The sequence below is a fragment of the Lontra canadensis genome, unplaced genomic scaffold (assembly GCF_010015895.1).
Source record: "Lontra canadensis isolate GAN:19392208 unplaced genomic scaffold, GSC_riverotter_1.0 scaffold36, whole genome shotgun sequence".
Taxonomy (NCBI): Eukaryota; Metazoa; Chordata; class Mammalia; order Carnivora; family Mustelidae; genus Lontra; species Lontra canadensis.
In genome coordinates this window covers 13,743,929-13,762,062 of record NW_022631030.1, presented here as the reverse complement: position 1 = coordinate 13,762,062, position 18,134 = coordinate 13,743,929, and the positions used below count along the sequence as shown (strand labels likewise).

Genomic DNA, 18,134 nt, shown 5'->3' with positions numbered 1-18,134 from the left:
GGCAAATAACTAACTCTAGTAACGATTCTTGGTTTTGTCATACTCTTCCAGACCAAGATGGTACAGCACATTCGGAAGAAGCATCCAGAGTATGCCCAGCTCCCTAATACCTTACATCCGCCACTGACAACAGCTGTGATCAGTGCTACCCCAGCTGTGTTAACCACAGACAGTGCTACCGGGGAGACCGTGGTGGTAAGTGTGTGGCTGGTAAGGGCACCTCGTCCCCTTTGGTGCCTATCACGGCTTCCAATGCCAAAGCCATGTCTGACTTGCTCTGTAATTGGCTGCAAAGGTAGCCCATTATCCTTCAGTTTTCTACCCAGGGCATTATGCTTATGGTTGGTCTCCTGGTTGATGCTTTCCAAAGCTCTCCGTAGAAGGGGCAGCTATAAATGTTCAGTGCTGCTCCTGTGTGGGAGACTGTCAGAACCTCTCTGGTAGCCCCACTGGGGCTGACACAGACAGGCAGATGCAGACACATGGGTAATCTTCCAGTATCTTCTCACCTTCGGATTTCTCCTGCCTGAGCTCAGGGCTAATTTGTACAAGCAGTAGTGTCACCAGCTAATGTGGTTTTTGTGACTTTTCTAGACAACAGACCTCCTAACCCAAGCCATGACAGAACTGTCCCAGACCTTAACCACAGATTACCGAACGTCACAGGGGGACTACCAGAGAATTCAATACATTCCCGTGTCTCAGTCGACATCTGGTCTTCAGCAGCCTCAGCACATACAGCTTCAAGTGGTTCAAGTGGCTCCGGTATACATGTTTCTCTTCACCTTCACCAATGTCATATGGCCACTAGCCAATATGGCGGGGCTGGGGTGGGGGGCGGTGGTCAACAAAAGCACCCAATTCTCAGACCTAGAGCTGGATTCCACGTCACGTGCTTTGCATGTAAGGTCTGAGTCTAAGGCTTTTGTTGTAAAGCTCTCCTGCCCTCCGGGCTGTACAGGGCTGTGGAATTAGCGGTGTAAGAGATTTCCCTCAAGAGCCGTCAAAAAAAAAAGAGCAGTCTAGCTGTTTCGGGCTGCCATGTATACTCTCTTCCTGTGCTACCTGGGACAGTCCCCTGTGATCTTTCAGAGCCTCTTCTGAGTCCTTGAGCTCCAAAGTTGACTACTTGGTGGAGAACTTGTTTGGTACGTGCCGACTTGGGCATCGAAAGGGAGGTTGTAAAGAACGATCTTGAGTTTTGAGTATCAGCACATTATTAGTACAGAGGTCTAATGCCCTTCCTTCTACCAGATAATTGGTAGCTCATTCTCACTGATGAGGGAGCTAAAAGAAGAAGTCCTCCCAGAACTATTGTTTCATTTAATTACGCTGAGGAAGTGTATTCAAGGCACAAATGATCAGACCTGTTGCTTTGAACTAATTTGTTCTGAACACTTTGGATGAATACCAGAGCAGGAAAGGAGGAGTTGCTACTGTCATTGACTGTGCTTTCTCTCGTTTTTCTTATGGGATGTTTCTTAACGAAAGGCTTTGGAGGAACCTATGAATCCCTGGGATTGCCTGTGAAGTGTGGTGTATATGTACATTATTCCGGAAAAAGGGACTATACTTTAGCCAGATTTTCAGAGATGTCTGGGGTACCTAAAAAGGGTTGGGGACCACTCTTCTAGTGGGTCAGGAGCTGAAAGCAAATTCTCTTGTCAAGGGTAAGGCATTAAATTAAATGAAGCTTAAGGGAAAAGGACTTTTGATTCCTGAGAGCTTCTCATACATCTTATGATGAGGAGCTATATTTCCTTTTCTGCCCTTTTCTTTCAGGATTAAAAGCATTAGTGGCTTATATTTTTTAAGTGTAACTTTTAAAAACAATCATCTTTGCTAACGCTTACCAACATGGCTTAGGTGTGGGCTCTCTGGGAGCGAAGCCCCAGATGCGAAGGTCCATCTGCTCTCCTGCTGGGGTATTGGTGCAGCTGAATTTTTTCTCTGGATGGATCTCCCTTCCCCTTAATCAGAATGCGTTTGGTCTTCCCATCCCCCAGGCCACTTCCCCACACCAGTCTCAGCAGTCCACTGTGGACGTTGGCCAGCTCCACGACCCTCAGACCTACACCCAGCATGCCATCCAGGTGCAACACATCCAAGTCACAGAGCCCACTCCCTCCACCCCCTCGTCATCCCAGGTATGTTCTCCGACTGTTTGTCAGGGCAATATGGTCCTGGGGGCCCGGGAACGTTCTTGTGAGTGAAGAGACATCATCTTCAGACCTAGGTACCTGGGCTACTGAAATGATTTTTGGGCCTTCATTATAGGTCCTGCCTTTGCCTCTGGGTTTTATATTGGCATTATGGGCACACTTGCATTAAGTGAAGAGCGTCCCCTGAGCAGAAGGAGCCCCGAGATCTCATATTCTAGGGACAACCTTGGCCTTTGCTTCCTGTTCTAAATGGCTCTCTGATAGCATGCGGTTGCTAAGTTGTTCCTTGAATTTTGGAACTGTGACTTTGTGGTGTATTATTGTGTTTGTATGATAGAGACAGCATAGCTACATCCATTCAAAAAATATTTCTTACAATCTTACCCTTTGCATGAAACGTTTCTAGGTCTTGCCCTTCAAGCTTGGAGTCTAGTAGGGTTATGACATATATACAGAAGCAAACAAGATATGAAGCGAAGGTATTTGAACCAGAAAGGACACATGTAGGCTCACTTCTGATATTCACAGGTTCCAGAATAAGAGTACAAATGAAAGCCTGCATGCTGTGTGTCGAGGCAGTTTAAAGTTTCAAATTAAGCTAACAAACTGTTAAATAAAATATGTTCTTTGCAACTACATGGATGGAGCTAGAGACTATTATGCTAAGTGAAATAAGTCTGTCAGAGAAAGACAGATACCATATGAGTTCACTCATCTGTAATTTTAAGAATCAAAACACATGAGCAAAGGGGAAAAAAAAAGAGAGAGGGGGCAAACCAAGAAACAAACTCTCTTTTTTAAAGATTTTATTTATTTATTTGAGAGAGAGCGAGAGCAAGCATGAGCAGGGTAAGGGGCAGAAGGAGAGGGAGAAGCAGACTCCCCACTGAGGAGGGAGCCCAACAGGGGGCTCGATCTCACCACCCTGAGATCACAACCTGAACCGAAATCAAGAGTCAGACGCTTAACTGACTGAGCCACCCATGCGCCCCAACTAACTAGAATTTAAATAAAAACTTTAAAAAAATGTATGTTCTGCCTTCCTACTTGACACGTATATTTGCATGATAACAAAATTGAAAAATATATGCTAAGTAACAATTGATACTAAGTAACATGGTTAGTGCCGATTGGAAATTACTTGCCTTCCTGCCAAACGTATGGGTGGTGCTGGCAGCTGCCAGGCTGGGGCGGGAAGAAGAGAGAGAAGGATTTCTCCCTCCCTTGCTGGCTCTGTGCCCTTCAAGCTGCTGTGGAAATCCACAGGATAAACATGCACTTTCTCTGCATTCCTGTTTACTGGGGGACATTGGGGATGGGAGGCTCTGCTGCTTGCCATCTGTGGCCGCTCTCCTTCTAGTGTGAGGTTCAGCGGCTATGAGGTTTCTGTCACTTTTTCTCCTCCCAGACAGTCACCTCTGTCATCAAGGGGCCCGTCTTTTCCACCACCACAGGTATCACACTTTTAAGTTTCTCAAAGGAACCCTAGGCTGGAGGGACTCCTTCTCAGAAGGTGGTGGCTCAGGGACAACCTTCCCCAAGACTGCTCTCCATTTCTTCTCACCCAGCCTCCATCCTGCACCTCACAGGGCCTTCTGTGTACCCATGTGGACACCCCAACCCACGTGTCCCAGCTACTTCCACATCCCTGCAAAGGTGATCCCACAGCTACCCCCTTGGTCCCCTGCAGCCAAATACCCTTAGAGGAGCCCACATCCAAGAGATAGGACCCCTGCAAGATGACAGGCCCAGGCAAGAGACTTGTGCAGGCCCTGGAAGTGGGTGCAGGGCCATTTCCACAGGGAATGGGGGACTGTGGTTCCCAAGTGTCACCTAGAAGGGGACACATATTCCAGGGCCATGGTCTAAAGATGTGTCTTGCCTGGGTCTGAGGATGATGTGGCTATATAGATAAGTTCTGGGCTTTCAGAAGAGGGAAAGATTACATTTAGCAGGGAATCAAGGAGGTTTCTGTGGAAATGGTATCTGAGTTAGGTCTTGAAGGAGGGGTATGATTTTGACATGGTAGTTGGGCAAGGCATTAGGATCTGAATACGCTCTCATTGTGAGTAAAGGCTCAGAGGTGGGAAACTGGCACATTTATGGAAAACTGTTTACTAATAGGAAATGATGTTTGGGAGAGAAGTTGGGAAGGTAGTTTGGAGCTGGAATCTGGAGGGCTTGCAGGGCAAACTAGAGAGTTTGGGCTCTATCCTGTGGTCAGGAATAAGCCTCTCTCTGGATGTCACCTCCACACCTGTGTTTATCTCCACTAAGTGAGTGGGATTTCCCAGTGTACTCAGTGGAAATGATGATTTCTGGGTTCTGCTTCAGTTTGTGTTACAGATTCACTCTGTGACATAGGCAAGCTCTTTAGCTCCTCAATTTTTAAAAATCTTAATGTAATTAAGATACTTAGACTTTCATTCATTTATCTTTCTAATGAGCTTAGTAAAATTAATTTTGTGGATATTCTTGTAGATAATCCTTGGAAAATGAATTGGGTTTTGATAGTTATGATTCCTTTTCATTAATCCTCTTCTTATTTAAAATAGTATTATTTTAGCAACCACACTTTCCGTGTTATCATTCATACTAGCCAGATTTACTCCCTTCAGTTATTTGTGAGTCTTAACTCTATTGGAAGTGATTGGTTTTCTATCTGCGCCTTGTCTTTCTCTCTAGGCAGCTGGACAGTCCTTGAGCCCTGCCTCCCAGCAGTCCCAGCAAGGGCTCAGCCCCTCCCATATCCAAGGCGGCGCCTCCACACCAGGCCAGGCTCTTCAGCAGCAGCAGCAGGGTTCCTCTGTACAGCACACCTACCTGCCCAGCACTTGGAATTCCTTCCGTGGCTACTGTAAGTCAGAACCGGGGATGGGGGTCTAGCGCATGGGTGGGAAATTTACAGTCAAGGGTCATAATTTTGTCAGCTTTAGAGTAAGTTTTCTGGGTTAAAGTATCCTTGGCCATTTTCTACATTCTGTGGTGCATATCCTTGAACGAGTTTCATGACCAAATTCAAGGTGGCGTTCTGATCTCAGAGAGCGATCCATTTCAGAGCCATCAGGAGTACTGCCAGAGAAAGTGTAGGCAGAGGGACTCGATAGCAGAATAGATGAATCTAGGGTATATTGATGGTGGTGAGTCATCTCTTCCATCAACATTCGTTGAATAGAATCTTTGTATAAGCGGATGTGCTAGATCCTGGATATACAAAAAATTAATATTGACATTCCCGTCAGTAACACCACACAGTAGTAATGTTAGCCAGCTTTCATTAAGCTCTCACTAGGTGCCAGGAATGGTTCTAAGCCACATATATACTACATTCAGTATTCACAACAACCTGTAAATACAGTTGTTATTTGCACTTTACTGATAGGGAAACTCAGACTCAGAATGACTGGCCAAGGAACCCAGCTAGTAACTAGAGGCTTAGAACTCCAAACCACCACACAGTGTGGCCTCTCCTTATAAGATAGTCTTTGACTCAAAGAGATCATTATCCAGTAGAGAGAGAGAGATGAGTGGATGGCTTTCAAAACCCTGAGATTAGTGCTACAGAAGCAGCAAAAGGATGGCGGCTGAAGGTCCTAGTAGTTAACAGTTTTGGTGAGAATGGCAGCCTTGGATATGAGCTGGAAGGCACGAGATCTTTATGATGAAGATCTAGAACAGAGGAATAGCTAGATGTCGATAGTAGCAACTAGGAGCAGTAGGGGCTGAGAAGTTGGGAAGGCCAGTGCTGGCCTTCCTCCTACTATTGATTTCTTTCTTTGAGTCTGTCTCCATTGTCCTTGACCTTTGGCTGTGTTATGTGGATTTGGTATGGAATCAGGCTCAAACTCTATCTTCTTGTTATTTTTACAATCTGGTCTCTTAAATTTTGGTCGTCACAATGAGGGCTGAGTCTTGTTTCTAGTTGGGGAAAGACTTCAACTCATGGTAACTGCCAGGAGAACCCTGGTAAGTAGACATTTATACTAAGTTTAATTCCTGTGAAAGAAAGGTGAAATGATTGCCATGGGAATAATAGAAAACCTGGAGAAAAGATTCTGGAATTGAAGTTGTTTATTAGGGGAAACATTAAAAATACACAAAAATAGAATAGTATAATGAATGCCATTGTGCCCATTATCCAACTTTATACCAACTCAGGGCCAATCTTGTCTCATCTGTACTCCCATCATTCTCTTCTAATCCCCCAACTGTATAATAATCTGTATTATTTAATCCATAAATATTTTTAAAAATATTTTATTTATTTATTTATGTAGAGCACTCTTGGAAGTGGTTGGGGGAGAGGGAGAGAAAAGGAGACTCTCAGCCAGATTCCTTACTGAGCATTGTAAGCATTCCTTACCCGATGCAGGGCTCGATCTGACAACCCTGAGATCATGACCGGAGCCAAAACCAAGAGTCTCATGTTCAACTGACTGAGACACCTAGGTGCCCAAGTAAATGTTTTTTAAAGTGCAACTCCAGTACAGTTATCAAACCTAAAAATACATGACAGTAATTCTTTAATAACCATCAAATATCCACTGTTCGTATTTCTGTGATTGTCTCAGAGATTTTTTTTTTAAAGATTTTATTTATTTATTTGACAGAGACAGAGAGAGAGCACAAGCAGGGGAGGGGTAGAGGAAGAGGGAGAAGCAGGCTTCCTGCTGAGCAGCAAGCCCAATGCAGGGCTCAATCCTAGGACCTGGGATCACGACCTGAGCCAAAGGTAGTCTCTTAACCGACTGATCCACCCAGGCTCCCCTCTTAAATTTTTTTTTAATGGTTGGTTTTTTCAAATTGAGTTCTAAATAAGACTCATGCATTGCAGTTGGTTATGTCTTTTGAGGGATTTTTTTAAAAAGATTTCATTTTTTTAAGTAATCTTTACACCCAATATGGGGCTCAAACCCATGACCCCGAGATCAAGAGTTACATGCTCCACTGACCAGACAGCCCTTGAGGGTTTGTTTTTGTTTTTTTGTATGTATTCTCTCTGTTATTATTTTTTTAGGAATATAGTGATATTTATTAGTGATTAATGAAAATTAATTAGATCCTATTGACACATTTATTTATTTATTGTATACTCTTTCTTTTAAATTGCAGTTTATGTGTTGAAGGAACCGGGTCATTTGTTCTGTAGAATTTCTCATGTTGTCGTTTTTGCTGTTGTCATCCCTATATTATCATTTAAGATGCTTTTTTCTGTCCCTTTTCTTTCCTGTAGACTGGAGACTTGACCAAATTTAGCTTCATTTTTTTTTTTTTTTTCCCTCCAAGACACTTCTGGCTGGTGGTGTGGACTTCTGCAGGAGGCACATGATGTTTGGTGTCTGCCTTCTCCCTCTGTTCCTCTGCTTCGTTACGGATTGCAGAGATGTCGTAGTCTGATTCTATCATTCTTCACTTATAATTTAGAAAACTTTTTTTTTTTTTTAAGATTTTATTTTTAAGTGATCTCTACACCCAACATGGGGCTCAAAACTTACAACCCCAAGATCAAGAGTTGCACATTCCACCAACTGGGCCAGCCAGGTACCCCCAGAAAACTCCTATAAGGAAAAAATCTTGGGGCGCCTGGGTGGCTCAATGGGTTAAAGCCTCTGCCTTCGGCTCAGGTCATGATCCCAGGGTCCTGGGATTGAACCCTGCGTCGGGCTCTCCTCTCAGCAGGGAGCCTGCTTCCTCCTCTCTCTCTGCCTGCTTGTGATCTCTGTCAAATAAATTAAAAAAAAAAAAAAAAAAAGAAAAGAAAAAATCTTTACCTTGACTAATAGGTTACTCTGAGGTACATTTTGCACAGAAGGGCAGGATAAATGCTTTAAATAACCAGTTCATCTCTTTTATTTCCCAGTTTTCAAAATAATGAGTTCTTTCCTAGTATTATCCAAGGTGACCAATGAGGGGTATGTGTGTGTGTCCTACTATCAGTGTTGTCTCATGAATGTCATCATAGTAAATATATTTCAGGCCGTTGCAGTCATTACCCTTACTGATGCCCAGATTATCCTGTCGTTGGCCAACGGGAGCATCTTCACATTGGCCCCTGTGTCTCTTCTACATGACCCCTTGTCTCTTACAGCAGCTTGCATGCTGGTATGATCCCAGCTCATCTTGTGATGTAGGCTCATCCTGTAATGTTTCCTACACCAGCTTTGGAATCAGACAGAAGCCAGAAGATCTGGTTCCTTTCAGAAGGAAATATTATATAACGACCATATATATTATATATATAAAATATTATATAAAGAGCAGCTGGATGGTAGGGTGAGCTTTGTTTTTAATTTGCTTTAATAACACTGGTGGTGAAATAAAAACTCAAGTTAGATTACATTGTGATTAGTAGGCAATAGTGGGTACACTGTCAGTGATTCAAATCCCAAATTAAAGGATAAAAATATTGAGCTAACAGGTAAACCTTTGTAACTTATTCCAAGGTTTTAAAAAAATTATTAAATATTTGTCTTATGGATATTCAGAAGTCACGTTTAGGGGAGATGGATTGATTGTTTCTGGTATTTGCTAACTCTGGGCTAACTTTCTATGATCATCTTATCAGAGTATGGGGAAGTCATATCATAAGACTAACGGCAAGCAAATCTATGGAAAATGTCTCAAAGAGGGATGTGGTCCCTTGCTAGGTATTTGTTTCTACAACTTGTATTAAAATCTGAAACCACTGAAGTATGGATATTTCCTGTTTTTCAGCATCGGAGATTCAAATGATGACACTTCCCCCAGGTCAGTTCGTGATTACAGACAGTGGTGTGGCCACTCCGGTCACCACTGGCCAAGTAAAGGCGGTTACGCCGGTAAGTGACCTGCTCTGGAGGACTTTCCTGTCCGTTATACTACACCAGTCTCCACGAACCCCCATTTCCTACTCCTCAGCTCTCCTTACCTGAGTTCGAAGTACCTCCTCTGTACTCCCATAACTCCTTGTGGAGCTATGTTATAACCCTTATTATAGTGTATATTAATCACTGGTTTCCGGTCTGTCTTTTCCCAGCAGACAGTGAATTCCTTGAAATTCAGAATTCAGACAGTGAATTCCGGGTCTTGGTCTTTACCTCTTTATTCTCAGTGCCTTTCCCAGGAGGCTGGTGTATAGCAAATGGTCAATAAATACCTACGCAATTAATGACTATAATTAACCTGCTAGATCCATATGTGTACAGAGTCGTAGTTGATCACCTTTATTACGTGCTTTGTGGGAAGTATTTATGACTATTGTTCCTCAGCTGGGTTGGGAGAGAATAGTAGAATGAATCTGTTAGGGAGCTCTTTTAAGCTATTTTAAATAGTTAGCATAGTCCCCCCCCCCTTGGGGGAAAAACATTGGCACGAATTATCTTGTTCTATTTAGATTAGGCAGGTCAGTGTTGATTGTATCTGCTACCTGTGTTTTTATCTTCACTGGTTTGTGCTGGCCTGCCTCTAAGTAATTAGAAAACAGTATGTAAATTTAAATTAAGAAACATACTCATAAGTGGCTAGGGATATTGGGATGTTCCCAGGGGAATACTCCTTCCCAAGATGTCTCAAAGAGCAGCAGGGTAGTCTGGTGGCCCCAGAACCTGATTTTTTGCGTCACCTGGGTGGTTTTGCCTCCGGTCATGATCCCATGGTCCTGGGATCAAGTCCCTCATCGGGCTCCTTGCTCAGCAGGGAGCCTGTTTCTCCCTCTGCCTACTGCTGCCCCTGTTGTGCTTGTGCTCTTTCTGACAAATAAATAAATTAAAAAAACAAAACAAAAAAACTGATTTTTTTTCCCCCAAAGCATACTGAGAGCTTACCCATTTCTTAGCACACAAACTCACATTAACTAGACTTAGGAGAGGTGTGTAAATCCAGAGGAACACTATTGTCCGTGAAAACAATGACTAATGTGAAATGGAAGAGTCTTATAGGCATAATCTGTGCAATTTTTACTCCCTGTGGGACCCATTGACTCTTTACCTTTTTTGGGCCAGGATCTCATTTGAAAACCTGATTATAGCCAAGGATGTTCCCCTCCTCCTGCCATAATACACACACACGCACACACACGCACATTTAATGTACATTTTCCAGGGTTCATAGAATCGCTCAAGCCTACATGTGGACCACCTAGTAGTGCATGGACCCCAGGCTGAGAACCTGGCCTCGTCCTGCTTAAGAAAGACCCACATGGGAAACTAAATCATAATCAGAGATTGGTGAGTGTGGACTCTGAGCGCGTGGGCCTAGATAAATCAAATGGGTATTTGTCTCTGACGTTTTTTGCTGGACAGTGCTTGAAAAGGCCACTGCCTGGGTTTTCCTCCATGACTTCTTTTTTCTTAGCCTATATAGCAGACCGATCACCCTGCCAAGGGACACATTCTTGCTTTAAAAACGTTAACTTAAGGAAATAGCTCCACGTCTGTGAAGTTTTCATGATCAGAGGAAAAATAATGACAATGCATGTCTTTGTAAAACTAAATTGATTCAGGGTAAGGGACATTGTTCTAAGATCGTGTTCTTATACTTTTTTTTTAAAAAAGATTTAATTTATTTATTTGACAGACAGAGATCACAAGTAGGCAGAGAGGCAAGCAGGGAGAGAGGGGGAAGCAGGCTCCCTGCCAAGCAGAGAGCCCGATGTGGGGCTCGATCCCAGGACCCTGGGATCATGGCCTGAGCTGAAGGCAGAGGCTTTAATCCACTGAGCCACCCAGGCGCCCCTCTTCTTATACTTTTGAGTGTTAAAATTTCTCTGATTTGATAGTAGCATCTTAAAAATGACTTTTCTTGGCAAAACAAAATTTTAGAATACTTATTATTACTTTTAATTTGCTGGTCTGTGAAATTCTGAAGTCTAGGAACCACTGATCTTGACTCCCTGTCTTGGGAGCCATTCTGACTCTTTTTTTTTTTTTTTTTTAAAGATTTTATTTATTTATTTGAGTGAGAGAGAGCATGAGAGGGGAGAGGGTCAGAGGGAGAGGCAGACTCCCTGCTGAGCAGGGAGCCCAATGGGGGACTTGAACCTGGGGTTCCAGGATCAGGACTTGAGCTAAAGGCAATTGGTTAACCAACTGAGCCATGCAGGTGCCCCGCCATTCTGCCTCTTTAAGGAAACTTTTAAATATCTCTTCTGTGATCTCCTTTGTATTACTCTTAAATCATAATAGCAGTCTTTATGAATATCTAAATTCTTAAGAGTGGTACAATAGCCCATGTTTCCTTTGCCACATAGATCATGATTGTGATGCAAATTTCTGTACCTGGAGCTCTTCACTGTATCATTTGGTAGAACACCTAAGGCAGTCCCTTAAAATACCTTCGCAGTCTATTAACTCTGATTCATCCCCTCCAAAGTACTCACATAGGCGCCTATTTTGGTGTTACCTTGTAACATTTCCTTTCATATTCCTTCTTTTTCTCTCCACCCAGAACCTCCCCCACTCATTCAAGACTTCAGATTTCTAAAGATCTTTTTTTATTCTAGGGTCATTATGTGTTATCAGAAAGTCAGCCAGAATTGGAGGAAAAGCAAGCTTCTGCTCTCTCCGCTGGAGTCCAGGTTCAGCAAGCTACACACAGTGACTTGGACCCCCAGACCACCAGCCAGCAGCAGTCCACACAGTATATCATTACAACCACCACTAATGGGAATGGGAGCAGTGAAGTGCATATCACTAAACCTTAACGTCTACCCTTGAGCTTGAATCCAGCAGTCACATCATGTCTTTTCTCATCCATAAGTCTGAAAACTTCAAACACTTGGAACTCTTTTTTTAAGATTTATCATTCGCTCAAGAATTTGGAAACCACACACCGGGGCTCCTTTTATCAAGGTCATCTTTACCAAATTGACTCTTTAAACCCTAGGAGCTTCTGCCATGGAATGGAGATCTTTCAGGGGAAAGTGGATTTCAAGGTGGAGAAACTTCGCCTTACTCTTGAGTTGGTTTTTTAACACATTGATAGGCCTTACTTTTCCTTTGCGGAAACATTAAGTGGTGTATCACATTTGTACCAAAGGTGGAGAAAGGATGTGCCAAGTCCATGGCTATTGGACTTCTTCATTCCAAGCCATGGCACTGAAGGAGAGGGGTATTTTATTCGGTCAGAACTGCTTCATCTTCTGAGTTTGCATTTTCAGTAATTTAACAAGGGAAGCCTATTGAATATGAAAATAAAGATGATGAAACAGAGGTTTGACAGTGATGTTCCGAAGGAAAAACCGTCGTCTAGATTTTTCTTATTGCTGATTTAAAACAACCACAACAACAACTTGCCTCTTTGAGAAAACTGTTGTTGGGCTACTATTGGTAGTGCTTTGCACAGGCGCTGGCCTTCAGCCACTGAGGCAAGAACCTCCTGTTCTGGTAGGTCTTACCTTATTACTCCACCACGGTGGACTCCCCGTAGGAGAAAAGGTTTGTTTGATGTCAGCGGAATTTAAACTCCCACATTAAAGCTTTGCCTCCCATTCTCTGGTTGTGGTGTATTAAGAAGGAGGTGTTTGAGATCTCGGTACCAGGAAAAATTACTAAGATAATTACATATCAATAAAGTGAAAAGCACTGAAACCTTGTCCTGTCTTGCAGGATCCATTTACCATTCATTGGTACAGGATTAATTCCTTGTTCTTATCAGGTGTACATCTGACTCTCACATCTTTTAGTGTATTTTAGTACTTCTCATGCTGTCTTAAAATGAACATTCTTTAAGTTTGGTTGGAAAGGTGGCCCTCATTTTTTTTTTTTTAACACTTTTAACTTAGACATATTGTAGCTCACCTGGACCTTTTGGAAAGATGACCAACTTCACACATAGGGGAAAAATAAGAATGTGGGGACCATTTATATGTCAAGGTAATTACAAGGGATATGAAAGAAATTCAATCTTTATGCTTTTTATACTGTCACTTGGGAGGAAAAAAATCTGCCTCAGCGATAGCTTTTCTTATATGTGTTCTTGTTTGCTGTCTTGTTGGCTATGAATTCAGTGGGGGAAAATACTTCCCTCCTTTTTACTGTGCATTCCAATTGTACACATAAAACATTGCAGAAATCGGTATGTATTTTAACAATTTTTTGTGACCTACTAACACATTTTTAGAGGAATTATCCTGTGATGGAACTTATCACTCCCGAACAGAAAGATCTAATTTCAATTTCAAATGAAGTTAGCTATTCTGTTTTATTTACATTTCTGGGTAAAAACTGGTTCTATAAACTAAGAAAGTATAGTAGCTTCTTTGTGGTAAAGACACCTTTTGGAAAAAGAAACGATTCTGTCGAAATAACTTTACTAATACGTAGATTTTGCACTTTATTTTTGAGACCTCATTTATTTAGTTATCCCTGAAAATCTGGGCACTAAGGGAGCTTGAGAAAGTTAGTTGGTAAATGTGTAGAAACTAAGGATGGACTCTATATCTTTGGTAACAAAGACGTAATGTTGATGTTTTCCATAGAAAATATTGACCCTGAGTCACAAAACAGAGACTCTGGGTTCCAGAGTCCTACAGTATAATAACTGTAAATATCCCAGTGTCCAGTCTAGAAAGACTTGTAGGCGAAGAGTATTAGACTTTGCTAAAGGTCCAGTTTAATTTTTATACCTTAAATCTGGCCCTATTGGGTCCTTTTTAATTTGAACCAGCAAGGTACTTCCCCTTCCCTCAGGAATAACTTATTACAAGAGAAAACTATCACTGAATGGAATGTTCATTTTATGCCAGTTATTTCAAGTTGTAAAATACACAGAAGAAAATAGTTTGGAAGGACTCTGCTTCTTTCTCATCTAAGTTTTTTCTTTCTCTCTTTTTGTACTTATGTGGAATAAACAAAGGATCTAAAACCAATTTGTATATTATCAACCAGAGATGCAGGCGGCCATCAAGCCAAACAACACTTCTTTAAGATCAGGTATTCTGCACGTCCATTCCAAGTTATTAGATTTTTTCAAAGGGACTTGGATTTGAAGAGGTGGTGGATTATAAGCCATCTGAAGACCAATACGGAAAAAAAAAAGTATGTAGCCAATGTTTATATTGTGGCTTCTCTTAGGACATATTGGCACTCTAAACTTCAATCAGTGCAGTGTGAAAATTTTGGAGTAGGTTACATACAGATTTTACATTTTTATTGTTTGATTTGTGCTCACATAAACAGACATTTCATCATGTAAAATTCCTGTTATTCTGGAAAAACCTATTGCTTTGATCTTCTTGAATTGTTTTCTGATTTGGAATTATCCTTTCAAAAAACTCTCAAGATATCTAGGGCTAAAAAGCACTTCATGAGATGCTAAAGTTGACCCACAGATTGAAAATATTGACCCTGTCCTGTTATTTAAATGTGAACATTTAATGTACATTCAGTGAGTTATAGTGTTAATAGTCTTGTGCTACAGCAGGTGTAAAAATAAATATTTTTTTTTAATAAACATCTTCTTTGTATGTGTGAAGCTACAAGAACCACTGGGATTGTTAATTTAACAAAAAAGATTTTTATTAATATTAGATAGAGAACGTGCCTGAGTGAGCTGGGAGGGGAAAGGGGCAGCTGGCTAGGGTTTGAGCCAGGAGGCGTAGTGCAGCTCTCAGAGCCCTGAAATCTGACCTGACCCGAAATCGAGAGTTATCTCTTAACTAATTTTGTTCATTACAATTTATAATGTTTTGACTCTTCGGTTGACGCTGGTCTGGTCAGAGACACAATGTAAGGGAACTGAGGGATGACAACTATGGAATGGTGTTCCCCCGTCCTTCTAGTTGGTGTTTTCTAATTGAAGAACCTCCCAATGGTCCAATAGGCAGGAACTAAGGGCTGGTGGGCACTGTTTTCCAACAAGGGAGGAACCTTAGTTTGACCTATCAGCTTCCCCGACACATTTCCATCCAATCGAGGGACCGGAGGACGGTCTCTGCAGGACCCGGTGGGAGAAGCTGTGGATTAAGTAGTCTGAAGCTGTTCTAAATAAGACCCAGTGAATAAGAAAGGGACCTAGATTCTCTTTTTTTCCTTAAAGATTTTATTTATTTATTTATTTAAGAGAGATTGAGAGAGAGCACGAGAGGAGGGAGGGTCAGAGGGAGCATCAGACTACGAGAGGAGCAGGGAGCCCCATGCGGGACTTAATCCCAGGACTCAGGGACGCGACCTGAGCGGAAGACAGATGCTTAACCGACTGAGACACCCAGGGTGCCCGGGGCCTAGATTCTTAACAGAGGAATGTTACCGAGTTTAATTTTAAATGTATTTCTTCAACGTGTTTATACTTTCTTTCCGAAGGTAAGGGCCCAGGGACAGGAGGAAGATACGGGGATACGCAAGGGCACAGGCTCCTGTGTTTTCCTTCCTCCCTGAAACTCAAGAAACTGCAGTTTCCTTAGCTGTAAAATGGGAATAGTGCTTAAGAGCAGACAGCTGTAGTACAAAGATAGGGGCTAGAAAGTGCTTAGCATAGTCCCTGGTACAGAGTATACTCTCTGCAAACGCTGGCGAATAAAATTGCATTCACCATTCCTGGGCCTCAGTTCGCGGCCAGGTAAAGACTACCGACACTGTTCTTTCTGAAAAAGCTACCACGGCAGGTGAGCCCATGGGCCGCGTGAAAACTGCAACCTAAACCCAGCAGCGCGGGCTCGCACCGCCCCAGGCCCCGCCCCGCGAGGCCCCGCCCCCGGCACCCTCCAGGTCCCGCCCCGCGCAACCCCGCCCCTTCCGCCGCCGAGCCCGGAGCGTGCACGCACCGAGACGCCTTGCGGGAGCGAGCGCGTCCGGGAGCCCGCGGGCCGAGAAGCGCTGCGGGTTGGGAGACCCGCGACTCAGGTGAGGGCGGGCCCAGGACGGCGAAAGGGTTAAAAGCGTAGCCGTGGAGCGGAGGGAGGGAGCGGCTGGGTCTCCGAGGGTCGCTGCTCCTGTGGGCCTGGGGCAGGGGAGCGGGCGGGTTGGGAGCCGGGCTGCCGGGTGGGTGGGGGTTAGGGTTAGGCACGGTGTGGGGGAGGGGCCGTGGGCGCAGAGGTGCAGCTTAGAGGGGCGGTACCCGGGCCTTGGGCAGGGCGGGGTTGGCTGGGGAGGGGTTTAGTTGCAGGGGCGGCGGATTTGGAGCGGGCGTTTGCTCCGGAAGCAGCCCAGGGTTCAGCTTTTGCGTTGGGGAGGGTCCAAGAGGCAAGGTTAGCCCAGGTGCAGAGGAAGGGCCATCGGGAGTCACCCTCCCGGTCCGGTACAGAGGTTCAGGACGCCGCAAGACTCAGAAATCCTTGGCTTCCGGGGTTTCAGTCCTCTGGCAGCTCCCTGCTTTTTGTGTTTTGAGATCCTATTCAGAATATTAGCAGGGCAAAGGTTGCCACTCGAATAGATTAAATTTAGCTACACATCCATCATAGTTGAAGAAACTTGTGAACAAGTTGTGAAACAGGGGTGATCCTCCTAAGAGTCAGAACACTGGCTTTGCAGTTACTGTCCTATGTCAATTCTATGAAGAGTGTCTTTCTCTAAGCATCAGGTTGCTTCTGCCAATTTTTCTATTTTAAAGTTTTGTTAAACTCATGCGCCATGTGCTTTCTCACCTGCTTCAGTTACTTAGGCACCAGCAACGTTCAGGATGTTGTCATTCCCCATGTACTGAAAGGTGATGGAGCACAGTTGTTTGGAGACCGTCTGGTTTGTCCGACACTAATCTTCCTGCAGTATCTGTACATACATCTGAAATCTCTAAAAGATAACTTGAGATAATTTGTGGGAAGATGCTTATTTTAGTAGTGGTATTACAGCTCTACTTTTTATCATTTAAGAGTTTTGGGATCAGAAGTCGTTACATTACTGTGTTTCTGTTACTTCATTAAGTCGTAAAAACTGTCATCTATCTGGAGATTATTTATTGTAGGATTCCAAGATTGGAAATAACTGTACAGAGGACCTGGAACAGCTCCCCTTTGTCTTACAGATAAGGAAATTGACACCTTGGCAAGGTGAGAATTTTGCCTAAAGTCACCGAGAGTAGGCTAGAAGTTTGGCATTTTGACTGTTAAGTCTGTTTTGTTTTTTCTTTCCATTTTATTGTGCTTCTTAGTCCATTTGGTAGGAATAGGAGATAGAATTGATTTAGCAAATGTTTGTAGAGTGATTGAGATCATACTCCTTGTGGTCCTGTTAGTTTAGTTCAGTCCTATGGCCTCAGCTTTACAGCTGATTCAGGCCATTAGCCTAATGAGATGCTTTCTGAAGATTTTTTTTTCTTTTTTAAGGACTTACTTATTTGAGAGACAGAGTGTAAGTGGGAGGAGCAGTGGAAGAGGGAGAATCTCAAGTGGATTCCCCGCTGAGCATGGAGCCCGATACAGAGCTCGATCTCACGACCCTGAGATTACAGCCTGAGCAAAACCAAGAAGAGTTGGACCCTTAACCGACTGTGCCCCCCAGACACCCCTCTGAAGATGTGTTGATTTGTACATTTACAAAGAAGACCAGCAGTGTTCATTTATTACAGGAAGGAAAAAAATAGCATTATATTTACATGGTTACAAATACCAGATGGACCCTTAGTTGGCAGATTAGCTACTAAGTTTACTGGTGGTGTGGTCAAATGCTTGGAGACTCCCAAGTTGTTTTGTTTTTGTTTTTGTTTTTGTTTTAAGATTTTATTTATTTGTCTCTGAGACAGAGAGCGAGTGAGGGAGAGCACAAGCAGTGAGGGCAGGCAGAGGGAGAAGCAGGCTCCCTCCTGAGTAAGGAGCCTGCTGAGGGACTCATCCCAGGAGCCTGGGATCATGACCTGAGCCAAAGGCAGACGCTTAGACAGCCACCCAGGTGTCCCGAGACCCTAGAGTTTATGTGGACTAAAGTCATATTAACATGCTCCCCTTTCAGAATTGCAATTGACAGTTTATATAGGAGGTGTAGTGTTAAGAATGTGTGTTTGTAGTCAGGCAGACCTGAGTTTCATTCATTCATTACTGCTGAGATTGGGCAAGTTATTTATCTA

General features: G+C 43.3%; 2 protein-coding genes across 7 annotated transcripts in view; both read left to right on the top strand.

Moving 5' to 3' along the window:
- Positions 1 to 14,577, top strand: part of PRDM10 (PR/SET domain 10) — a 96,301-nt gene extending 81,724 nt beyond the window's left edge. For all 6 annotated transcript variants that reach the window (XM_032868929.1, XM_032868926.1, XM_032868927.1 and 3 more), the window contains 6 exons: positions 52 to 195; positions 595 to 765; positions 2,007 to 2,147; positions 4,848 to 5,019; positions 8,877 to 8,980; positions 11,641 to 14,577. In XM_032868929.1, the coding sequence (XP_032724820.1) occupies positions 52 to 195; positions 595 to 765; positions 2,007 to 2,147; positions 4,848 to 5,019; positions 8,877 to 8,980; positions 11,641 to 11,841 (933 nt within the window). In that variant the 3' untranslated portion in view covers positions 11,842 to 14,577. The remainder of the gene's footprint in view (positions 1 to 51; positions 196 to 594; positions 766 to 2,006; positions 2,148 to 4,847; positions 5,020 to 8,876; positions 8,981 to 11,640) is intronic.
- A 1,365-nt stretch (positions 14,578 to 15,942) lies between these two features.
- The window catches only part of NFRKB (nuclear factor related to kappaB binding protein), a 38,862-nt gene continuing 36,670 nt past the window's right edge, over positions 15,943 to 18,134 (top strand). The window contains exons 1-2 of the mRNA XM_032868921.1: positions 15,943 to 15,979; positions 17,037 to 17,121. The gene's annotated coding sequence lies outside the window, so the exon portion shown is untranslated. The remainder of the gene's footprint in view (positions 15,980 to 17,036; positions 17,122 to 18,134) is intronic.